This window comes from Erythrolamprus reginae, chromosome 7 (assembly GCF_031021105.1).
Source record: "Erythrolamprus reginae isolate rEryReg1 chromosome 7, rEryReg1.hap1, whole genome shotgun sequence".
NCBI classification, from domain to species: domain Eukaryota; kingdom Metazoa; phylum Chordata; class Lepidosauria; order Squamata; family Dipsadidae; genus Erythrolamprus; species Erythrolamprus reginae.
Window position 1 is genome coordinate 14329895 of NC_091956.1, and position 26553 is coordinate 14356447.

Sequence of the window (26553 nt, forward strand, 5' to 3'; positions counted from 1 at the left end):
ATTTTATTTTATTATTTTATTTTATTTTGATTGATTGATTGATTTGATTTGATTTGTATGCCGCCCCTCTCCGAAGACTCGGGGTGGCATACAGTGTGAGATGTGAGAAGCAAAATCTTGTGAGGAGACGCGCGCAAGAGAGCGAGATTTCCGCAATTTTTTTGCTTCCGGGCATGTGCAGAAGAAAAAAACCGCCGAAATCTCTCTCACGTGAGCAGTGAGGTTACAAGGCACATAGCTCTCGCGGGGAATGTTCGTGGGGGAACTTGTATTAGTATCGTATAGCGGGAAGCCAGGGGAAGAGAACGAGCAGTGCCAATGGACAGTAGATCATCGACAGGCATTGTGGGGAAGGTTAGAGATGAGCGTCCTCATTCCGTTTCCCGCCAAGTGCGAAGTGCGCGCTGTAATACGCTTATGAATACTTAAGGGCATGAACGCCGCTGCGATGGGTGTCAAAGATGCTCATTGAAGCGCACAAAATCCACAGTCAGCCCTAGAATTTCTTGACTGTTTCGAGATTGAAGGTGAAGCTTTTCTCAACTGTATAGTGACAGGAGATGAAACTTGGGCTTATCACCATACTCCAGAGAGCAAACGTCGATCAATGCAGTGGCCCCCTACACGTTCTCCTTCAGCCCCAACATTCAAAACTCAGCAATCGGCGCAAAAAATCTTGGGTACCCATCGTGCACAAATCTTGGGTACCCATCGTGCACAAATCTTGGGTACCCATCGCAGCGGCGTTCATGCCCTTAGCATTCAGGTAGCATATTATAGCATGCACTTCGCACTTGGAGGGAAACGGAATGAGGACGCTCATCTCTAACCTTCCCCACAACACCAGTCGATGATCTACTGACCACGGGCACTGCTCATTCTCTTCCACTGGCTTCCCGCTATATGATACTACTACTACTACTACTACTACTACTACTAATAATAATAATAATAATAATATATTGGATTTGTATGCCGCCCCTCTCCGCAGACTCGGGGCGGCTAACAACAATAATAAACACAACATGTACAATCCAATAATAAAAAACAACTAAAAAACCCCTATTATAAATCCAAACATACACACAAACATACCATGCATAACTTGTAATGGCCTAGGGGGAAGAGCTATCTCAACTCCCCCATGCCTGGCAGTATAAATGAGTCTTGAGTAGTTTACGAAAGACAGGGAGGGTGGGGGCAGTTCTAATCTCTGAGGGAAGTTGGTTCCAGAGGGCCGGGGCCGCCACAGAGAAGGCTCTTCCCCTGGGGCCCGCCAAACGACATTGTTTAGTCGACAGGACCCGGAGAAGGCCAACTCTGTGGGACCTTATCGGTCGCTGGGATTCGTGCGGTAGCAGGCGGTTCCGGAGATAATCTGGTCCATTGCCATGGTGGGCTTTAAAGGTCATGACCACCACTTTGAATTGTGACCGGAAACTGATCGGCAGCCAATGCAAGCCACGGAGTGTTGAAGAAACGTGGGCGAATCTTGGAAGCCCCACGATGGCTCTCGCAGCTGCGTTCCGAACACTTTTCAGAGGTAGCCCTAATACAACTCCCCACGCGAACATTCCCCGCGAGAGCTATGTGCCTTGTAACCTGACTTTACGGATAACCCTCCTATTTACAGGGCACAATTCCCCTAAAATTGGGGGCAGGACTGATGGATTTATGTAGCAATTGCTCTTGTCTGGTGACTACATCCAATTGCATCCCAGAAGGTTTGCATTTCCGCTTACGATGAGAAATCCCGATTTTCGCCTTAACGCAAAGCATAAGGAGCCTTCACTTCAACTGCCGGTAACTCCCTTTCATTCATTCTTGAATAATGTCACCCAAATGTCACCCAAAGGCCAAAGATTTCCATTCATAAGTAAAACCAGCTCAAGGGAAGGATGATAATCAGGGAGGTTTGCAGAAAGTCAGATCCTCCCCCTCTTCCTACGGAGAACCAGACCTTTAAATATTCACTTTCCAAGCAAGATTGTTTTTTGGTAAAACAAAACTATATACAGTGGTACCTCTACCTAAGAACGCCTCTACTTATGAACGTTTCTAGATAACCACTGGGGGTTCAAGATTTTTTTCCCACTTACAAACCCGAGCCTCCGAAACTGTAACCAGAAAAGGCAGGGAGAAGCCTCTGTGGGGCCTCTCTAGGAATCTCAAGGGAGGAAACAGGGCCAGAAAAGGCGGGGAGAAGCCTCCATGGGGCCTCTCTAGGAATCTCCTGGGAGGAAACAGGGCCTCTATCCTCCCTGTGGTTTCCCCAATCACACACATTATTTGCTTTTACATGATTCCTATGGGGAAAATTGCTTCCTCTTACAAACTTTTCTACTTAAAAACCAGGTCACGGAACGAATTAAGTTCGTAAGTAGAGGTACTCTATTTTTCGGAGTATAAGATGTACCTGACGAATTTTGATGTTTCTTGTAAATAATGGGTAATAATTTGTGAGAGTTAAGAATTTAGATATTTCTGCCAGCGCGTCTTATAGTCCGAAAAATATGGTGTATAATTACACCGGGAATTAACATCTGACCGTGTGGTTTTGGTCCTATCTTGCCATTTCCCTCCACCCTCCCCAATTAATTCTGGGATTGCTTTCTGAGTCAGGAAAGAGGGTTATTTGGGGCAATCTCTTAATCGCCTTCTTTTTAATTGCAACAGAAAAGCTTAGCATGGTTCAAGAACAGGTAGCGTGTCATTTTAAGAGCCAAATTTTTAAAAATGCACGTGGAGGGAATTCCAATTTTGGAGTGCACCCTGCAAAGGAATTTCTAGATTTTCAATAGCTGGGAGTTCGGGTTTTGATTTGGACTTTAGGAAAGGTTTTCTAGATTCCCAGTTATTTCTCGAAAGAATCGGAGTATGTTTAGTTTAATGAAAGGGAGGACCAGGGATGACATGATAGCAGTGTTCTAACATTTGAAGGGCTGACAAAGAAGAGACAGAAGGCATAGTAGTGCGCATATGCACGCCCCTTACAGACATCTTAGAAACAGGGAGATGTCGACTGTAGACAATCCAAGGTTAAAGTTTTTAGGGTTTGGGGAACAAACCACAGAGTCAGGTAGTACATTCCAGGCATTAATCACTCTGTTGCTGAAGTCCTATTTACATTGAGTTTGAATCTCGTGTGTTGCTGCGGTTGAAGGTGAAGTAGTCATTAACAGGAAGGACATTTTGGTATATGATTTTACAAACTACAGTTAGATCAGATCGGAGGCGGCGTAGTTATAAATTGTCTAATTGCAGTATTTCAAGTCTGGTGGAATAAAGTATTCTGTTGCGAGCGAAGGAGTGAAGGACTCTTCTTGTGAAATATTTCTGGACTCTCTCAATTGTATTAATGTCAGATATGCAATGTGGGTTCCAGACAGGTGAGCTGTATTCCAGAATTGGTCTAACAAATGTTTTTTATACTCCGGTGAGCAGTGTAATGTTGTCAAAGAAGAAGCTCTGTAAGATTAGATTAACAACTCTTAGTGCTTTGGGGGCAATGTTGTTACAGTGGGCTCTAGCACTTAGGTTGTTGGATGTGCCACTTCTTTTCAGAATATTGTGAAATATTTCCTAATTTCTTTTTTTCCCCCAGGTTTGTCCAAGAAAGAACTGCTGGGATAACTCGACTGGGGTTTCAAACCAAAAGCTTTGTTTAAAAAAAATAGATCCAGCGTTTGGTAAGCTCCTTTCAGCAACTTCCTGATGGAGCCTCCGCAGAGAATTCTCGGTAAATCTTGCAAAACGAAACATTATTTATTTGGACAGCTATAGGCCTGCACGGGTTTCTGTTGGGGGGGGCGGAGGAAGGGGGGGAAAGACCAATTGCTTTCCTGATGATAAGCCAGACTCAATACATTAATATGCTTTTTGTGTGTTTGTGTGTGTGTGTGTGTGTGTGTGTAACCCATGGTTATGATTATGGGCTTCAAAGCTGTATAGAAAAGCTCTTGGCATTTCCTTAAGGATGTCAGGCAAATAGAATTGGAGACAGCCATTCGTTGACAGAAGTTGTGTCTGGCTTTGGATAGTTTGTCTAACTCTGCGACCAACTGCATTTAAAGTTTTTCCTCCCTTACTGCACAGTCCCCGATATCGCCAGGGCCTTTCCTGGTTTCAATCAGGATGACGGAAGGGAAAGATCTGCTTTGAAATGAAAATCCCACTTGGAGGGCAGACAGGAAGGTTCGCAGGCCATAAAGCATTCCTTTACATTCCTGCAAACTGGATGGGTCATGCACTTAAGAGAGAACAGCTACTTCTGCTACTTCGAATGGCAGAGCAGAGCAGAGCAGAGAAGAGAAGAGAGTTTTTGTTTTGTTTTGTTTTTATTAGATTAGATTAGATTAGATTTATTGGATTTATATGCCGCCCCTCTCCGAAAACTCGGGGCGGCTCACAGCAAGACAAAAAACAATATATAATGACAATCCAATACCCACCAATCCAATTTCAGTTTTAAGCTAAAAATTCACAAAAACAACCCCAAGTATTAAAACAAATAAACAAAACACACATACAATCAATCTAATACCAAATGGGCTTTTAATTATTTCTAACATCAGACAACTATTGTACACTGCTTTATTGTTGCTGTTAGCCACCCCGAAGTCTCCGGAGAGGGGCGGCATACAAATCCAATCAATCAATCAATCAATCAATAAATAAATAAATATATAAATAAATAGGAATAGGAAGGGGAGGAGAGCGGAGAGTTGAGGAGAGGAGATAGAATAGAATAGAATGGAATGGAATAGGAATAGAACAGAACAGAACAGAACAGAACAGGAGAATACAGAATATAGAATTACACTGCTCAAAGAAATAGAGGGAGCACTTGAAAACCAGAATATAACTTCAAGTAAATCAAAATGTCCACTTAGGGAAGCAACACTGATTGCCAGTCAATTTCATATGCTGTTGTGCAAATGGAATAGTTGTGCAAATGAAATACAGTGGTACCTCTACTTAAGAACTTAATTCGTTCCGTGAGCAGGTTCTTAAGTAGAAAAGTTTGTAAGTAGAAGCAATTTTTCCCATAGGAATCAATATAAAAGCAAGTAATGCGTGCAAATCCATTAGGAAAGAAATAAAAGCTCGGAATTTGGGTGGGAGGAGGAGGAGGAGGAAGAAGAGGAGGAGGAGGAGAGTCGCTGCTGAAGAAAGAAGGTCAGGTGAGCGCCCCCTTTTGCCTTTCCATGCCCAGATGCTCTGGGAGGCAACCTCGCGCCGGGTGTATGGGAGGCAGCGCGAGGGAGTCACCACAGAGAAGAGGTTTATTCCCTCTCCAAGAGCCCAGAGAAAGGAAAACACTCTGTTTGCTCTGGACTGCCAAAGCCTCCTTAAACGCCACTGAAAGGCTCCTCTGGCAGCCCAGAAGAGACCGAGATGGCCGGGATTAAAGGGGGAATGGCAGGAAACTGGCCAGGCCTTCGTGCTACTCTCAAATTTCCTGGGAAATCTTTCCGGGCTCAGGTTTCTTAAGTAGAAAATGGTTCTTAAGTAGAGGCAAAAAAATCTTGAGCACCCAGTTCTTATCTAGAAAAGTTCTTAAGTAGAGGCGTTCTTAAGTAGAGGTACCACTGTATTCTCATTGAATATTTCATTTGCACAACTATTCCATTTGCACAACAGCATGTGACATTGACTGTCAATCAGTGTTGCTTCCTAAGTGGACAGTTTGATTTCACAGAACTTTGATTTACTTGGAATTATATTCTGTTGTTAAGTGTTCCTTTTATTTTTTTAAGCAGTGTAGGGAAATTGTGTTCTCTTTTCGAAAAGCTGTTTAAACCTGGCTTTGTCGACAGGCCTGGGGGCCATGAACTTAACACCAAACATGCCCGAATTCATGTTTGCTTGGTATGTATGTTTGTTAGATTGATTTGGGTTTTGTTAATGGGTTGTTAAGGTTATGGGGTTTTAATTATTATCATTGTTCGACTTCTTTTTATTGTATTATTGCGTTGTTTATTATTGTTGTAAGCCGACCAGAGTCCTACGGGATTGGACAACATAGGTCTAATAAATTAAATTAAATTAAATTAAATTAAATTAAATTAAATTAAATTAAATTAAATTAAATTAAATTAAATTAAATTAAATTAAATTAAATTAAATTAAATTAAATTAAATTAAATTAAATTAAATTAAATTAAATTAATTAAATTAAATTAAATTAAATTAAATTAAATTAAATTAAAATTAATTATTTGAAGCAAGGAGAGGCTAGGCACCCTAACCCTAACCCTTGACATGAGTGATGTCAAGTTGGCCACCTTTAAGCCAGTCACATGACCTTTAAGCCTCCCCCAGTCACATGATTATCAAGCCACTGCCACCTGGCCACATGGCCGGCAAGCCACACCCACAAAATAAGCCATGCCCACAGTGTGGTAGTAAAAAATTTTGCAGTCCTTCACTGGCCCAAGAAATATAGTGGGGTTTCAACCTTACACACACACACAGAGACACAAACACACACTAGCCAAAGGACACCTGAGCCTATCCAGCAGATAGAAGGGGTCGAAAAGTAATACACGTTTGAGTACTTACGTTTTTCAGCTTTCGGCTAGCATCAAAATTCCTGCAAAAAGAAAAGAGGGGGGGGGATTTCAGAAAGCAAGAAATTCCTTCCACGGTTTTGTATAATGTGAGGAGTCACATGTTTCCCCTCCCAACAGCCAGCAGGATGTGTCTCCTGGTTAGAAAACACACAATGAAAGCAATTGAAGCTCTTGATTATTTTGGTATCGTGGGAGTAAGCACGCCTCTGAAAAGCTGCTTGGTTCCACGTGGTTAAATTTATTTATTTGTTTGTTTGTTTGTTTGTTTTGTCAAGTACATATTGGTGGTACACAAAGATATAATAATATTCATATACACGATGCTAGTAAGAGAGAAACTTTAGGACAGGGGACAGAAGGCACTCTGGGGCACTTATGCACGCCCCTTACTGACCTCTTAGGAATCGGGAGAGGTCAACAGTGGATAGTCCAAGAGTAAAGTTTTGTGGGTTTGGTGATGATACTACAAAGTCAGGTAGTGAGTTCCATGCATCAACTACTCGGTTACTAAAGTCGTATTTCCCGCACTCGAGTTACTGACCTCTTAGGAATCGGGGGAGGTCAACAGTGGAGAGTCCAAGAGTAAAGTTTTTGGGGCTTGGTGACGATACTACAAAGTCAGGTAGTGAGTTCCATGCATCAACTACTCGGTTACTAAAGTCGTATTTCCTGTAGTCGAGTTACTGACCTCTTAGGAATCGGGAGAGGTCAGCAGTGGATAGTCCAAGAGTAAAGTTTTGGGGGCTTGGTGATGATACTACAAAGTCAGGTAGTGAGTTCCATGCATCAACTACTCAGTTACTAAAGTCGTATTTCCCGCACTCGAGTTACTGACCTCTTAGTAATCGGGAGAGGTCAACAGTGGATAGTCCAAGAGTAAAGTTTTGGGGGTTTGGTGACGATACTACAAAGTCAGATAGTGAGTTCCATGCATCAACTACTCGGTTACTAACGTCGTATTTCCCGCACTCGAGTTACTGACCTCTTAGGAATCGGGAGAGGTCAACAGTGGATAGTCTAAGGGTAAAGTTTTGGGGGGTAGGTGATGAAACTACAGAGTCTGGTAGTGAGTTCCATGCATCAACTTCTCGGTTACCAAAGTTGTATTTCCTGCAGTCGGGTTTGGAGCGGTTTACATTAAGTTTGCATCTGTTGTGTGCTCGTGTGTTGTTGTGGTTAAAGCTTAAGTAGCCATTGACAGGAAAGACTTTATGGCAGATGATTTTATGGGCTAGACATAGGTCGTGTTTAAGGCGACGTACTTCTAAGCTTTCTAAACCTAGGATTGTAAGTCTAGTTGCATAGGGTATTCTGTTGCGAGTGGAGGAGTGGAGGGCTCTTCTAGTAAAGTATCTCTGGACATTTTGTAGAGTGTTTATTATATTGGAAGTTACCGGCGAGTTAAAATTTTCCTCCACCGAAATGAACGGAGGCAAGGCAAGTAAAAGAGAAAATAAACAATTAAGGGGTCCTTGGGTGCTTTTTGAATTGGGTTGTTTTCATACAGACGTTGCATTGCCGCAGTACGTAACAGTCAGTGCCGAAAGGGAGGAAGGCTTATCCTCCCTAGCACTGATGATGTTACCTCGTTGGGTAATAAAACGTCTGCAAGGAAACAACCAAGCTTTTTGATCACCGACAACCCCCTCAGTCGTTGTCGGCATCGACTCTGGGTGGCGTACCACAACATTAAAAAATGTAAAAACAAATGCCAATTTTTTTAATTTTTAATCATGTTTTTACTGTTGTAAGCCGCCTTGTGTCCGCAAGGAAAAGGGCAGCCTATAAATGTAATAAACAAATAAATTAATAAAAATAAACAAACAAACATAAATAAATAAATAAAAATAAACAAAAATGAATTATTATTATTATTATTATTATTATTATTATTATTATTATTATTTATTGGATTTGTATGCCGCCCCTCTCCGCAGACTGACTGACTGACTGACTGACTGACTGAATCAATCAATCAATCAATCAATCTTGAAAACCTTTAATAAAACATTCATATCCATATCCCCCCAGTTGGGACAGGATTTGTGCTTCATCGACTTCAGGCCTGTCGGCAAACCAAGTTTTTAACGGCCTTCTGGAAGGCCAGGAGAGTGGGGATCGTGCGGTTCTGCGGGGGGAAGCTTGTTCCAGAGAGCCAGAGCCACCACAGAGAAGGCCCTAGACACTGTCTAGCCGACAGGACCCTGAAAAGACCCTGAAGGGACCCTGAGAAGACCCTGCTTCACACTATTGACTCATGTTTAATCTAGTAGATCACATATTAAATATGAGTCGACAGTGTGAAGCAGCTGCAAAAAAGGCAAACACAATCCTGGGATGCATCAAGACCATAGAATCTCGCTAACATGAAGTAATTATTCCTCTCTACAGTACTTTGGTACGGCCACACTTGGAATACTGTGCTCAGTTCTTTGGGGGCCCAATTTAAAAAGGATATTGATAAAGTAGAGCAAGCCGCCCCGAGTCTTCGGAGAGGGGCGGCATACAAATCTAAGTAATAAATAAATAAATAAATAAGTTCAAAGGAAAGATACAAGGATGGTGAGGGGTCTGGAAACCACGTCCTATGGGGAACGGTTAAAGGATCTAGGGATGTTTAGTCTGCAAAGGAGAAGACTGAGAGGAGACTTGATAGCTGTCTACAAATATCTGACGGGCTGTCACAGAGCAGAGGGATCAGCATTGTTCTCATTAGCACACGGAAGGACTAGAAACAATGGAATAAAACTGCAAGGGAGTAGATTTAGATTAGATATATTAAAAAAACTTTCTAAAGGTAAGGGTGATAAACCGGTGGAACAGTTTGCCACAGGAGGTAGTGAGCTCGCCTTCACTGGAGGTCTTCAAACAGAGACTGGACAGTTATCTTTCTGGGGTGGTTTAGTGCAGTGTTTCCCAACCTTGGCAACTTGAAGATATTTGGACTTCAACTCCCAGAATCCCCCAGCCAGCATCCGCTGGCTGGGGAATTCTGGGAGTTGAAGTCCAAATATCTTCAAGTTGTCAAGGTTGGGAAACCCTGGTTTACTGAATCCTGCATTGAGCAGGAGTTGGACCTGATGACCCTGGAGGTCCCTTCCAACTCTATGATTCTATGATTCTTAGACCAACCCTGTGGGCCCTGATCGATCGCTGGGCGCTATGTGGCAGAAGGCAGTCCCGTAAATAGTCTGATCCTAAGCCATATAGAGCTTTAAAGGTGACAACACACACCTATCTTGTATGCTTCACAAACAAAACACTGCTCAAAATAAATAAATAAATAAATAAAGGGAACACTTAAACCACACAATATAACTGCAAGTAAATCCAACTTCTGTGAAACCAAACTGTCCACTTAGGAAGCAACACTGATTGACAATCAATTTCACGTGCTGTTGTGTAAATACAACATCTGCAAAATACAAATCTAATTAATAATAATAATAATAATAATAATAATAATAATAATAAATGGAATAGTTGTGCAAATGAAATATTCAATGAGAATATTTCATTCATTCAGATCTAGGATGTTGTTGTTGTTGTTGTTGTTATTATTATTATTATTATTATTATTATTATTATTATTATTATTATTATTATTTATTGGATTTGTATGCCGCCCCTCTCCGTAGTGTTCTTTGAGTGTTCTGTTTATTATTTTTTTGAGCAGTATAAATACACAGACAAGAAGCTCAGGGCTTTGCAAAATTCAGCACGCAACTGAATGTAGAATATTGTGTGTGTGTGTGTGTGTGTGTGTCTTTTTTGAGCCAAAAGTCAGGAATCTCAGCCCTCAACAGGAGACTTCTGTTCTTTGACAGCTCATCATCCAGGAAACAGCTGGGATAAGATTTGGTGGGAAATCACAGCTAGCTAAGGAGAAATCTGAGATTAAGGAAGGACTGTCAGTGTATCCTTCGCTAGCAGCCCATTTGCTTTGATTTTGTAGCTCACACTTGACTCATCGGCAGCCCGTGTCAGCTAACTTTAGATAAATAAAGAGCGTGACCTTCTGGATAGCGTTTCTATTAAGTGCAATCCAGAGGTTGCCACGATGGGGCGGGTCACCCTTCTGAATGCTGTGTGAGCAGGACAGTTGCCGGGGAGATAACACAACAAAGAAAGCATTACGGGTGTTGTGGTTAGCTCTGGCCCAGCTCCTGCCCCAAGGAATGTGGGGGAAAACATCCACATGCCACAGGCCTGTTTTGCTCCCTATAGAATCTTCCGACGAAGTCTCCTCTGACGAAGGAAGCGTGAGAGACAGGGAAGAGGGGAGTTTGGCAGACAGCCCAGGAGGAGATCAATCATCCTTATCATCCCTGGATTCTGAACAAGAATTAATGACACATCCATGCATGCGTAGAGTGATGCATAGGAGACAACAACTGAAGGATTATTACAAGGGAAAATGAGGCCAGCTGTGGTTGGGTGGGGCTGCTGTAATTAGTGCTACAGATAAAAAGAGCAGCGTGCTGGTTTAGCCTCGTGGAAGTTTATCTGATTCATAGTTCTGTCAAGATCGTGGTTTGCTGTTTCCCTGTTCAAGACTGTGTGTGGAATTTCTGGACTTTGGAATTGGACTCAATTTCCCAGTTACTGGGTGAGAAATTGGATTGTATTTAACCTGTGCCTTGTGTGTACCAGAAAATCCCTTTGACATTTAAAAAAGGGAGTTTTTTCTGTTGATAAAGACATTTTGTTTTCCTTCTATCATGTGGTGTGTGTCTGTTTGGACTAATTACCCCGTAATTACGGGCGGTTGGGACACACCAGCAGAACAACGGCCAATTTGATTTTTCGCGCCTTCCAACAAAAGAAGAAAACCCTCAAGTCAAAACCTCCCCTTCCTTCACGTTCCTCTATATCAGACAACAATAGAGAAAGATGAAGAATGTAGTGGAGAATATAAGGAAAATTAAGAATACAAGGGTTAGAGAAATGAGGAGAAAAATCTTACATAAGAAACATAGATGATTGACGCAGAAAAAGACCTCATGGTCCATCTAGTCTGCCCTTATACTATTTCCGGTATTTTATCTTAGGATGGATCTATGTTTATCCCAGGCATGTTTAAATTCAGTTCCTGTGGATTTACCAACCACATCTGCTGGAAGTTTGTTCCAAGCATCTACTCCTCTTTCAGTCAAATAATATTTTCTCACGTTGCTTCTGATCGTTCCCCCAACTAACCTCAGATTGTGCCCCCCTTGTTCTTGTGCTCACTTTCCTATTAAAAGCACTTCCCTCCTGAACCTTATTTAACCCTTTCACATATTTAAATGTTTCGATCATGTCCCACCTTTCCCTTCTGTCCTCCACACCATACAGATTGAGTCCATGAAGTCTTTCCTGATACTGTACATTGTATGATTAAGACCTTCCACCATTTTTGTAGCCCCTCTTTGGACCCTGTACAACTTGTGCATATTTATTGGAATGTTAAGGGCGCCTGTTGGCACAGATACCAGGAGAGAGGAGTGTTTATGCACATGTTTGGGGAGTGTTTTGGTAGTGCAGAAAATCTGGAAAGAGTTTCCTTGATCATACTAGTTGCCCTTTTTTTGCACCTTTTCCAGTTCCATTCTGTCCTTCTTGAGGTGAGGTAACCAGAACTGTCCACAGGACTCCAAGTGTGGTCTCACCATCGATTTGTGCAAATTGTTGAGTATTTGATATATAACTGTAATTATGAATGGTGATATCTATATGTCTGTGTAAGTTGTGTTCTGTTTTGTCTTTGTTTTATGGTCTTTGTTTATTTTTCTTAATGTAAATAATTAATAAAGATTATTTAAAAAAAAAAAAAAGAATAGGAATACAGTGTTCCCTCGATTTTCACGGGGGATGCGTTCCGAGACTGCCCGCGAAAGTCTAATTTCCGCAAAGTAGAGATGCGGAAGTAAATACACTATTTTGGGCTATGAACAGTATCACAAGACCTTCCCTTAACACTTTAAACCCCTAAAGTGCAATTTCCCATTCCCTTAGCAACCATTTAGATCGTTACTCACCATGTTTATTTATTAAAGTTTATTAAAAAATTTTTTTATTAAAGTCGGATGAAAGTTTGGCGATGACATATGACGTCATCGGGCGGGAAAAACCGTGGTATAGGGGAAAAACCCGCAAAGTATTTTTTAATTAATATTTTTGAAAAACCGTGATATAGACTTTTCACGAAGTTCGAACCCGCGAAAATCGAGGGAACACTGTACTTACTTGGTTGTCGTTAGGCTTGTGCTCTCCTGCAGATCTCCTGGGTCAAAGAGCTGAGATTCCTTCAGGCCCACTTCCCGACAACCTCTCAAGAACAAGGCAATGTTGTCCTGAAAGTAAAAAAAAAAAAAGCAAATAAAACACTTGCTTAATCGCCACCTTCCTTCCCGCCCCCCCCCCCCCTTTAATCAAAAGGCAACTGGACTTTTTTTGTTTTTTCTTGAAGAGGTTTTGCTTCCCATTCAAGAAGCTTCTTCAAGTTCTGACTGAATGACTGGTTCAGAATGGAAGGTTTGTATTTCTGGCAGTCATCTGGATGTTAGCAGTAATGGGCTGCTTCCCCCATGTTGTATTGGGGACGACAATAAAAAAACCTATGGAGTATTCCATAAATAGTGCATAAACTTACTTTTAATAGTGAATAAAATAGTGCATTAAAAACTAGAAACATAGAAGACTGACGGCAGAAAAAGACCTCATGGTCCATCTAGTCTGCCCTTATACTATAATAATAATACAGTGTTCCCTCAATTTCCGCTGGGGATGCGTTCCAAGACCGCCCGCGAAAGTCGAATTTCCGCGAAGTAGAGATGCGGAAGTAAATACACCATTTTTGGCTATGGACAGTATCACAACCCATCCCTTAACACTTTAAACTCCTAAATTACCATTTCCCATTCCCTTAACAACCATTTACTCATCATTATTACTGGTACTCACCATTGAATAGTGATCCTGATATTTATAAACATAATTATTTATTAACAATAATTTTTGTTGTTGTTATTTATTTGCAAAAATTATTAGTTTGGTGATGACGTATGACATCATCGGATGGAAAAAACCGTGGTATAGGAAAAAATCCGTGAAGTATTTTTTAACTAATATTTTTTGAAAAACCGTGGTATAGGCTATCCGCGAAGTTCGAACCTGCGAAAATCGAGGGAACACTGTAATAATAATAATAATAATAATAATAATAATAATAATAATAATAATAATAATACTATAATACTAATAATAATAATAATAATAATAATAACCTCCAAAGTTCCTTCCAACATTATTATTATTATTATTATTATTATTATTATTATTATTATTATTATTATTATTATTATTATTTAGACAAAAGAATCCCTCCATGCTATTCCTATTTTTGTGCTGCAGTCGAAAAGTTAAGAGGAAGAAACCCACTTCCCAACATGAAAGAAACGCATGAAATGTTTTAAAAGCTAACGCAGAGCGCCAGCTGGCAAGTCGTAGCAAACGTCTTGTAAACAGAGGGGCTGCTTATTCAAGTAAGGCCATCCATCATTTTCTCTCTCTCTTTTTTCTCTCCCCATTGAGGTTTTCTGCTCTGTCAAATGAAGCAATGCTATCTTTCATGTCAAGCCCATCTAAAGGAACCACCAAGGTCCTTCCTAACGTGGAGAATAAACATTGAGATGAAGAGACGGTCATGGCCCAATGAACAACTGAGCAATAAACTCGACCGAAGTACCAAAACCCACTGCAACAACATTGTCAAAAAGGCTTCAAGTATTGTTAACCTAATCCTACATAGCTTCTGCTCCGGTAATCTCACACTACTAACCAGAACATACAAAACCTTCGCCAGACCAATCCTCGAATACAGCTCATCTGTCTGGAACCCGTACCATATTTCGGACATAAACACTCTAGAAAATGTCCAAAGATACTTTACTAGAAGAGCCCTCCACTCCTCCACTCGCAACAGAATACCCTAAGAAACTAGACTTACAATCCTAGGTTTAGAAAGCTTAGAACTACGTCGCCTTCAACACGACCTAAGCACAGCCGATAAAATCATCTGCTACAATGTCCTTCCTTGTCAACGACTACTTCAGCTTCAATGACAACCACACACGAGCATACAACAGATACAAACCTAAAGTAAACTGCTCCAAACTCGACTGCAGGAAATACGACTTTAGTAACCGAGTAGTTGATGCATGGAACTCACTACCGAACTCTATAGTATCATCACCTAACCCCCAAAACTTTACCCTTAGACTATCCACTGTTGACCTTTCCCGATTCCTAAGAGGTCAGTAAGGGGCGTGCATAAGTGCACGAGCGTGCCTTCCGTCCCCTGTCCTAATGTTTCTCTTTTACTAGTATCATGTATATAAATATTATACAGTGTTCCCTCGATTTTCGCGGGTTCAAACTTCGCGAATACCCTATACCACGGTTTTTCAAAAAATATTAATTAAAAAATACTTCCTACACCATGGTTTTTCCCACCCGATGACGTCATATGTCATCGCCAAGCTAATAATTTTTGCAAATAAATACACAAAAAAAATAATTATTGTTAATAAATAATTATGTTTATAAATATCAGGATCACTAAGTGTCTTATTCAATGGTGAGTACCAGCAATAATGGTGAGTAAATGGTTGTTAAGGGAACGGGAAATGGTAATTTAGGGGTTTAAAGTGTTAAGGGAAGGCTTGTGATACTGTTCATAGCCCAAAATGGTGTATTTACTTCCGCATCTCTACTTCGTGGAAATTCGACTTTCGCGGGCGGTCTCGGAACACATCCCCCGCGGAAATCGAGGGAACACTGTACCTTTGTATACCACCAAAACATATGCGACAAAACAAACAAAACAAACAAATAAGTAAATAAACATAAATGTTAAACGGTTTCTCCTGCAAACTGGAAAGCCCAGCAAGGTTTCCAATGGAGAACAAGGGGCCGGTGGTAGCCAGGATGCCCGGCCTCTCGGTTGCAATTCCCCAAAGCAAGCCACCAAACAGCCGGAGCTGACCATGAGGGAGCCTTTCTGCCCGCCGAAGTTCACGGCCTCCTCAAAGGAAGAGCAACAAATTCCTTTCCTCTTTGAAAATTAAACATCCACTTCTAACCTTGCCAAAGGACACATTTCAATAAACTCTCGCTGGCTTTCTTGACCCAAACACAAAGACTGGTGCGTCGGCGGGGGAAATACTACGGCTGAGCGGGTTTGGATTCGTGGCCTGGAGGTTCTCTCGCTGTTAGGGAAAACAAAGACGATAAGCAAAATCCTTATGTCAACTTCAGGTTCTCCCAGACACATAGACACACACACCAGACAACCAGTCTGTAGTGTAGTAGTGAAGGCGATGGACAGTGTTGGCAAAACTTTTCGGCACTGAGTGCCCAAACTGGAGCAGAGAGGGGAGGGGCGACATACAAATCTAAATAATAATAATAATAATAATAATAATAATAATAATAATAATAATAATAATAATAATAGAAAAATCAACAGATGATCCAAAGTGCACACTCTGTGAAGAAACAGATGAAACAATCGATCAGATACTCAGCTGCTGCAAAAATATCGCACAGACTGACTACAAGCATAGTCATGATGCTGTGGCACAGATGATCGACTGGAACTTGTGCCGGAACTACCACTTACCAGTGGTGGGATCATAAGCCTGAAAAAGTGGTCAAAAATGAGCAAGCAAAACTACTGTGGGACTTCCGACTTCAGACTGACCGAATTCTGAAGCATAACACACCAGACATCCTGATAGTGGAGAAAAAGAAAGTATGGATCATTGACATCGCAATCCCAGGGGGCAGAATTGAGGAGAAGCAGCTAGAGAAATTAGTGAAATACGAAGATCTAAAAATCGAGCTGCAACGACTCTGGCATAAGCCAGTGAAAGTGGTCCCAGTGGTACTTGGCACGTTGGGTGCAGTGCCAAAGGATCTCAGCGGACATTTGAAAACCATCAGAATTGACAAAATCTCCATCTGTCAATTGCAAAAGACCGCTTTACTGGGATCGGCAAACATCATTCGCCGCTACATCACTCAGTCCTAGGTGCTTGGGAAGCTCCTGACTAGTGATCAAATATGAAATCCAGCATAGTGATCTTGTTTGCTGTGTTATATTGACATAACAACAACAACAACAACAACAATAACAAACAACAACAATAATAATAACATTTGTGCACGTGGATGGGATGTAGCACCGGAAACCTAACGCACACATGCCTATTTTGGGATCTTCCATAAGAGTCCAAAGTAGTGATGGAGAACCTTTTTTTCCTCAGTTGCCGAAAAAGCGTGCACGCACACTATTGCGCATGTGAGAGTGCCCACATCCATAATCCAATGCCTGGGGAGGGTGAAAACAGCTTCCCTCACCCCCTAACAGCCCTCCAGAGGCCAAAAACGGCCTGCTCCCAAACTTCTGGTAGGCCCAGTAGACTCCTGACAATTCAAATAAAGTTTCACATTCGTACCATTACTGTAGGCCGAGAAAAAAAATATGGTGCATTGCTTTCTGGGCGACCATCTCGTATGTATATGAGTGTGTGTGTGTGTGTGTGTGTGTGTGTGTGTGTATATATATATATATATATATATATATATATATATATATATATATATATATGTCACATGTTTAAGCTGAATTTGAAAATTAAGGGAGACTAGGATAGATCTATTTCGGCCTTATTTTGGCCTCATCAGCTAGCCATACCCACTGGGACTTGAACCTGCAACCTTTGCCTTGTAAGGCAGAGAATTAACCTCTAGGCTACAGTATCCAATCCCTTCAGCTCTGTACCAGGGAAGGGTTACATTTTGTGTCGAATCACCCTGGTATATTGAAGGAACATCACAGCTCCTTTTTTGCCTCTCGGCCCAACCCAGGGCCATTTCCAAGGCAGTTAATTTTATTGATAGCCGACAATTCTATCTGTATGTGTCACATGTTTAAGCTGAATTTGAAAATTAAGGGAGACTAGGATAGATCTATTTCGGCCTTATTTTGGCCTCATCAGCTAGCCATACCCACTGGGACTTGAACCTGCAACCTTTGCCTTGTAAGGCAGAGAATTAACCTCTAGGCTACAGTATCCAATCCCTTCAGCTCTGTACCAGGGAAGGGTTACATTTTGTGTCGAATCACCCTGGTATATATATGAGACTCGGGGCGGCTAACAGCGACAATAAAACAGTGTACAATAGTAATTCGGTATTAGAAATGATTAAAAATCCATTAATATAAAAACCAAACATACATACATACATACATACCATGCATAGAATTGTAAAGGCCTAGGGGGAAAGAGGATCTCAATTCCCCCATGCCTGGCGGCAGAGGTGGGTTTTAAGTTATTTACGAAAGGCTAGGAGGGTGGGGGCAGTTCTAATCTCTGGGGGGAGTTGGTTCCAGAGGGCCGGGGCCGCCACAGAGAAGGCTCTTCCCCTGGGTCCCGCCAGGCGACATTGCTTAGTTGACGGGACCCGGAGAAGATCCACTCTGTGGGACCTAACTGGTCGCTGGGATTCGTGCAGAAGAAGGCGGTCCCTGAGGTAATCTGGTCCGGTGCCATGAAGGGCTTTATAGGTCATAACCAACACTTTGAATTGTGACCGGAAACTGATAGGCAACCAATGCAGACTGCGGAGTGTTGGTGTAACATGGGCATATTTGGGAAAGCCCATGATTGCTTTCGCAGCTGCATTCTGCACCATCTGAAGTTTCTGAACATTTTTCAAAGGTAGCCCCATGTAGAGAGCGTTACAGTAGTCGAGCCTCGAGGTGATGAGGGCATGAGTGACCATGAGCAGTGACTCCTGGTCCAAGTAGGGTCGCAACTGGTGCACAAGGCAAACCTGGGCGAACGTCCCCCTCGCCACAGCTGAAAGATGTTTCTCTAATGTGAGCTGTGGATCGAGGAGGACGCCCAAGTTGTGAACCTTCTCTGAGGGGGCCAGTGATTCTCCCCCCAGGGTAATGGACGGACAGATGGAGTTGTCCTTGGGAGGTAACATCCACAGCCACTCCGTATGTATATACATACACACACACACACACACCATAGACTAATCTCTCTCTGTGTGTATTTGTGTGTGTGTGTGTGTGTATGTGTGTATGTAACATATATTTGCTGATAATGAATATATATACAGTATTTATATATATATATATATATTCAGCAAAAACATGTAATACATATATATATTTATATATAATATTATATTTTCCCACAATGACAACAACCAAATCTTCTCCCATGGCATTTTTTTTCCAAAATATGTCCCAATTTTCTGCTAAGCCTTTAATCTAACGGCTATTTTAAATCCTACACTGTAAGGAGTAAATCTTTCTACGTCCCTTTAAAAACAACAAGCGTAACTCCAGCCTAATATATAAAACATACAGACAGAATTGGTGATTTACTCCCCGATCCAGATCTTTTCAAATATTTTTATACAACAGCTTTGTTTACACAAGCCTTACCCCTGTGGCTCAGGCATTGCAAGTTTTGGCTATTCCCTCTAATTTTTTTGTTTTTATCTTTTTTATCTTTTCAAGGAAAAACATTCCGGGTCCATATGGATTTTATCTTAGAAGCTCAGCTAAAGAGCGATTAAGAATCAGATCAGGAATATATCTCCATGCAAAAAGTTTCTATTTTGGAAGTCTAAAGCAAGCCCCGGATAAGAAACAGACTTAAGAGAAAAATCAAGTCTTTACTTTGTGATTCGATTAGCAAAAATATATAGAAAGAACAGCCTAAGTGGCCAACAGAAAGCAAGATACCAATTAATCAACAGTCCATTGTTTCTTGTCCTATCTTCTAAAGCTATGGAGAATAATTTGACCCTCTCTTATTTGGGGCAGCCAAACCCAAATCCTGCAGCTGTTCTTCATATGTTTTAATCTCCAGGTCTTTCATCATCTTAGCTGCTCTTCTTTGATCTTTTTCTATTATTATTATGCTCTCTACATGGGGCTACCTCTAAAGAGTGTTCAGAAACTTCAGATCGTGCAGAATGCAGCCGCGCGAGCGGTCATGGGTCGTCCCAGATATACCCATGTTTCATCAACACTCCGCGGCCTGCTTTGGTTGCCGATTGGTTTCTGGACACAATTCAAAGTGTTGGTGATGATGACCTATAAAGCCCTACATAGCATCGGACCAGATTACTTACAGGACCTCCTTCTGCCACATAAATCCCAGCGGCCGATTAGGTCCCACAGAGTTGGCCTTCTCCAGGTCCCGTCGACCAAACAATGTCATCTGGCAGGGCCTAGGGGAAGAGCCTTCTCTGTGGGGGCCCCGGCCCTCTGGAATCAGCTCCCTCCAGAGATTTAAACCGCCCCCACCCTCCTCGCCTTCCACAAGATCCTTAAGACCTATCTATGTCACCAGGCATGGGGCAACTAGTATATCCCCCCTTCTGACCATTAAAAGTTATGTGTGGTTATGATTGTGTAGTGTCGATTGTTTTTTAAGATAATGGGTTTTAGTTACAGTTTTAATTAATAGATTTGTACCTGTATTGTTTTTATTGTTGTTGTGAGCCGCACCGAGTTTTTGGAGAGGGAAGCTATACAAGTCTAATAAATAATAATAATAATAATAATAATAATAATAATAATAATAATAATAATAATAATAATAATAATAATAATAATTATTATTATTATTATTATTATTAATTAGATTTGTATGCTGCCCCTCTCCGTAGACTCGGGGTGGCTATTGTTGTTGTTGTTGTTGTTGTTATTACTATTGTTGTTGTTGTTGTTATATTATTATTATTATTATTATTATTATTATTATTATTATTATTATTCAGATTTATATGCCGCCCCTCTCCAAGGACTCAGGGGTGGGGGGTTACAAGATATAAAAAAGACAATTTACATCAAAATCCAGTTAATTAGGAGTTAAATCTAAAAACTAGAAACCAATTAAAATGCACATATCCATTCAATCAACAAACCCATCGTACATTCATCAGCCAGTGGGCAGAATCTAATGGCTGCAAGCGTGTCGGCACAAATGAGTCTTGAGACTCTAACGGAAGGCGAGGAGAGTGGGGGCAGTACGAATCTCTGGGGGGAGCTGATTCCAGAGGGCCGGGGCCCCCACAGAGAAGGCTCTTCCCCTAGGTCCCGCCAAATGGCATTGTCTAGTTGATGGGACCTTGAGAAGACCGAATCTGTGGGACCGAACCAGTCGCTGTGATTCATTCGACAGGAGACTGTGTGTTAGTAGAATGGATGAATGATGGATGAATGTTTTTAACATTATGGGCTATATATTGTATCTGGGCGACGAATGTAATGAATGTTTGTTGTGTGAATGGTAATGATTGATTCTAATGCTATTGGGGTTTTAGATTAATCTAGTTTTAAATTGATTGGATTAGGATGTTGCATTGTTTTTATATGTTATAAAATGTCCTCAGAGAAGGGCGGCAAATAAATCCAATTAAATTTTTTAAAAATAAAAAATAAATAAAATCTTTGTTTTCTCTTTGTATGCTGCCCTGAATCCATTGGAGAAGGGCGGCCCATAAATTCAAATAATAAATAAATGATAAATAAATAATAATCCATTTAATCAGTAGTAGTTTAAGAAACAGAGGCAGGACTTGGAATCGCTCAAGCTGTAATGAATGTTTGTTGTGTAAATGTAATGATTGATTCTAATGCTATTGGGGTTTTAGATTAATCTAGTTTTAAATTGATTGGATTAGGATGTTGCATTGTTTTTATATGTTATAAAATGTCCTTGGAGAGGGGCGGCATATAAATCCAATTAAATTTTTTAAAATACAAATAAATAAAATCTTTGTTTTCTCTTTGTACGCCGCCCTGAATCCATTGGAGAAGGGCGGCCCATAAATTCAAATAATAAATAAATGATAAATAAATAATAATCCATTTAATCAGTAGTAGTTTAAGAAACAGAGGCAGGACTTGGAATCGCTCAAGCTGAGCCTCGCACAGCATTTTCAGTCATTATTTTCGGTAACTACAATTCCCATCAGATGTTTTCCTTCAACGAGCTCTTCCTGCGAGCTCAAGTGCCAAAACGATTGGGATAAATCATCAAGACTTGTTTATTCTCAAACTGTTTATTGCTTGCCATGGATAGCTTTGTTTTGCCTCCAGATTGCCGGGCTACAAAGTCTTGTTTATCTAAACAAATGCTTCATATTGAATTCTGCCTAATATTTAAGCCCTGGCAAATTTGCGCAACTAGATATTATTTACGACGGGGTTGCAGAGTCGCCTGGATATTAAAAAAGAAAATAGCGTTGGGATTCCTGTTCACCCTACTGAGTCCTTTCCAAAACTCCAGGAATAGGCAAATGTAGTAATTTAATCATATTAATGGTATTGTTGCAGGCTGTAAGCTGTTCTGATTAAAGCTGCCTCTTTTTTTGCAATTGACTGATGGCGAATTTGTCAATGCCGATGGTGTTTGTTTGTTTGTTTGTTTGTTTGTTTGTTTGTTTGTTTGTTCGTTCGTTCGTTCGTTCATTTATAATTTCTTTTAGGAAACTGATATTTATTTACTTATTTATTTATTGGATTTGTATGCCGCCCCTCTCCAGAGACTCGGGGCAGCTAACAGCGACAATAAAACAGTGTACAATAGTAATTTGGTATTGATGATTAAAAATCTATTAATATAAAAACCAAACATACATACATACATACTATGCATAGAATTGTAAAGGCCTAGGGGGAGAGAGGATCTCAATTCCCCCATGCCTGGCGGCAGAGGTGGGTTTTAAGTTGTTTACGAAAGGCAAGGAGGGTGGGGGCAGTTCTAATCTCTGGGGGGAGTTGGTTCCAGAGGGCCAGGGCCACCACAGAGAAGGCTCTTCCCCTACTGCTGCCTACTCCGCCCATGGCAACACAAGATGGCTTACACAAATATAAAAACATCATATAGTAAAAATAATCAAAGAAAATAATTATAAATAATCATAAACAGTATTGAGTTCCTACCTGGACCGGGAGGGGATGGGCGTTCCGACAGAGAAAATGGCGATGCGTGCGCAGCTCTGGGTGACCAGTGGATGGGTGCATGCATCAGAGTGAGATTTGGCTTCTGCGCATGCACGGAAACAGAATAATTGCTGAAAATCACCAAAATCTCATGTGCCGATGTGTACTCGCACATGCACAGAAGCAAAATCTCGCTGGGATGCAAACTGCATGTGTAGTTCCATTTTTGCTACTGGTGCACAGTGTGGCCCGTACTGGGTAGCAACTAATGTTCTCTCTAATTTTTTTTCGGTTCACACACACACAAACTCCTGCACACAGGAGTGGCGCCCTGTTGGGGAAAAGCGGTGGTCGTTCCTGTTGCTCGGCTGACAGCGCTGCACAAACCGGAGCTCTCGCCTCGCCCTTTCTCTGCCTTTCTCTTTAAAGCTCGCGGCGGAGCGCTCAGCCTGACCCCCGCCCAGAGGCACATGTTGGACTGGCAGTGGAATGGGGAGCTCGCGTGCGTGCGCGCGACATTCGGAGGACAAAAACCTTCACCAGCAGAAGACTTCCCTGCACTTTCCTTGCCACTCCGCGTCCCCCAACTCCGGTGCCCAGCCTTGGAAAAGGCTGCACGGTGGTTTGTTTTTGGGTGCGCAGCCGCGCAGCTGCGCACCTTAGAGGGAACACTGGTAGCAACCCAGTACTGGTTATAGCTTTCTATTTAACAGTACATGGACCAATATCTTAATTTGCACCTTTTCTACATTAATTACCTGCCCGTTTCCCCTTTTAAAGTATATTCTATCTCTCCCCTCCCTCTGTCTCCTTCTCTTCCCTCTACCTTCTTTTTCTCCCACTTCCCTGCTTCCCTCCTCTCCCCCTTCTTCCCTTCCTTCTTTACTTCCATTTCTCCCTCGTAGCCTTTTCGTGAGAATGTTCGTTCACAATGTATCCTATACAGTAATGGGTTGCTAGCCAGTGCCATGCTGCACACCGGTAGCAAAATGGACCCCCGCGTGCAGCTCCCTGTGACCGGCAGGTGGGCACACACATCCGAGTGAGATTTGGTTTCTGCACACATGCGTGTGTGAGATTTTGACAACTTTTGGTGACTTTTTATTCCACGCAGAAAGCAATGCGCCACTTTTTTTTCCCTCAGCCTACAATAAATTGCTGAAATCTCACATAGCCACACTTCCTCTCGCAAACATTCGGTTCCTGCGCATGTGCAAAAGCCAAATATCGCTCGGATGTGCACACCGATCACCCAGAGCTGCGAGCGCATCACACCTGTAGCAGTGGCTAAGTAGGAACCCCAGCCTAGTTAACAGGCAGGTAACTCATTCCCCTGATCGTTTAATTATCGGTGCATCTCTTAAATTTATCCCTCCCCCATATCCGTATCTATGCTTAATTCTTATATTCCCTGTTCTGTCGAGCTCTCTGGTAGAATCCTCCAAAAAATGCACAGATACAATTTCAGACACACACACGTTTGAAAATTCAAAACAATGTTCTTTATAATGAAAATTCACTTAAACCAAGCCCTCTTTTGGTATAGCACAGAGCACTTGTCTCCAAACAAACTGGTAATTAGTACAAGTCCCTTATCATTTCTGTGATACTTAGCTTGCAGCTGTAAGGCAATTCACAGCCCTTCTTTTTTCACAAAGTGAAACACACTTTGCCCTGGTTTAGTTTCAAAACGGGGAAAAATCAGCACACAAAAGATCAAAGTCAGCAAAGCAGTCACGAAACACAACGATCAGATAATCCTCCACAGTGGCCAAACCTACAGGCTGCTCTTTATAGCAGCTTCACTAATTACCACAGCCCCACCCAACCACAGGTGGCCTCATTTTCTTTGATAATAATCTCTCAGTTGTTGCTGCCTATGCATCGCTCTCCACATGCGTGGCTGTATCATTAACTCTTGTTCTGAATTCAAGGAGGAGCTAGATAATTGATCTCCTTCTGAGCTGTCTGCCACACTCTCCTCCTCCCTGTCACTCATGTCTTCTTGGTCAGAGGAGCCTTCATCAGCAGATTCCACCGGGGGCAAAACAGGCCTGCAGCATGTGGATGTCTCCCCCACATCCACAGTCCTTGAGGCAGGAGCTGGGCCAGAGCTAACCACAACAATTCCCGTAGGTCTATTAACTACTAACTTAATGCTGCCTCTTCAAATCTGTCTGAATTCTAAAATCCCAGTTTCTTCCTTTTCTACTATTTTGTTCTATTTTTATTATTAATGTTTTGAAGTACATAAGGCAAAACATACGTCCCTCCTTTACTCCTGGCACTCGGGAATGGCTCTTTGTCCAAGTAGAGATTAGTGCGAACTGTGAATCTGGCTTTTTCTGCAGAGGAAACAGTCCGAATATAGTTACCAAATTCATACAGCAACAACAAAAAATCGGCGTTTTCCTTTCCTTTTGTTCTTTCTGGCGGAAATGGTAATAGACAAGAGACAAAGAAAGGATGAGACGATGCCAAAGACTCCAGAGCGGAATGAAAACATACACTCGGGACAAGGAAATCAAAAGGCAATGAGCAGAAATGTTTTCTTTGACCCCGCTCTGGTCAAAATTCTAAGTATGTCTCCGTCTCTCTGCATCCTTCCATCGTACGATGGATGGCCCAGCTGCTCTACTCGTTGCTAGCTACTTCTGTACACCTACGTACATTTTCACCAGCTTCTCTCCCATTGGTAATATACGGTATGTGACAGAAGCGAGTACACCCCCTCACATTTCGTAAATATTTGAGTATATCTTTTCATGTGGCAACACTGAAGACATGTCACTTGGCTACAATGCAAAGTAGTGAGTATACGTCTTGTATAAAAGTGTAAATGTGCTGTCCCCTCAAAATAATGACACACAGCCATTAGTGTCTAACTGCATTCAGACGAGCACACATGTGCGTGCATGCAAGATTTTGGTGCTATTATTACCAAAATCTCACATGCACGTGCGTCCCCTCGCAAGATTTTGCTTCCTGCGCATGTGCAGAAGCAAAATCTCATTTGGACATGCTTGCACATACGCCAGAGATGCATAGCTGCGCATGGAGCTCAATTTTTGCTACCAGTAGGATGCGTCGACCGTACCATTAGGAACCCGCTACTGCTTTGTTATGACCATTATTGGAGTGGTGCGGTGGCCTAGAAGAGGAGCTCTTGCCTCACAATCAGGAGGCTGTGAGTTCAATCCTAGATAGTGTTGTACCTACTCCTGGTCAGTTGGAGGATGATGAAGAACTTGAGGACTCTGATACAGATAGCGTTTATGAATTAGTGGTGGGCCCGGGGTTACACGTAGTAGAACGGGTGGGAGGCCAGCCACAGGATGTTGCTATGAGTCCAGAATCTAGCGAGGAAGAATCAGACGTTCGCTGGATCGATCCTAAATTCAGAAGGGTCCAAAAACGCAAGGAACAAGTGTTTGGAAGAAGATATTAAGGGGAGGAATGGGTTAAATACTGGAGTGATGTATTTGATATGTCTCAGGGGGTCAGTGGGGAAGAAGGGTGGAGTTTCAATGTTGCAGAACAAAAATGGAATATGTTCCCATTCAGCTGCCAAGCAAGCAAACTCATTCTGTGTTATTTTCTAGTCATTTCTGCTGTTTTTGAATCATGCTGTGAGTACATAAATCTTGGTGAACAGAAGAGGCTGGGAGGAATGCAAAAGGAATGTAATTAGGAGAGATAACCGGAGAACAAGAAATGTGCTAGTATGAAGTGCATTTTGAATACGGAAGGAAGAGAATAAAGATGGAGTTTCTTTGTTTATGAAATACTGCATTTAGTAAAAGTTATTTGTAATAGCTAAAATTCAACCAGAAACCAGAAGAGGTAGAGACAGATATTCCTCTCTCTCTTGACACAAGTAGAATGTTTCTGCGAGAGGACAATGAACTATGCAAATTTCTCATAGAAACTCCGCCACTAAGTCGCTACTAT

The 26553-nt window shown here is 41.7% G+C and overlaps 1 protein-coding gene across 3 annotated transcripts in view; it reads right to left on the bottom strand.

Moving 5' to 3' along the window:
* The window catches only part of LIMCH1 (LIM and calponin homology domains 1), a 228193-nt gene that overhangs the window by 96781 nt on the left and 104859 nt on the right, over positions 1–26553 (bottom strand). For all 3 annotated transcript variants that reach the window (XM_070757047.1, XM_070757045.1, XM_070757049.1), the window contains 2 exons: positions 12804–12910; positions 6565–6595 (listed from right to left, as the gene is read on the bottom strand). In XM_070757047.1, the coding sequence (XP_070613148.1) occupies positions 6565–6595; positions 12804–12910 (138 nt within the window). The remainder of the gene's footprint in view (positions 1–6564; positions 6596–12803; positions 12911–26553) is intronic.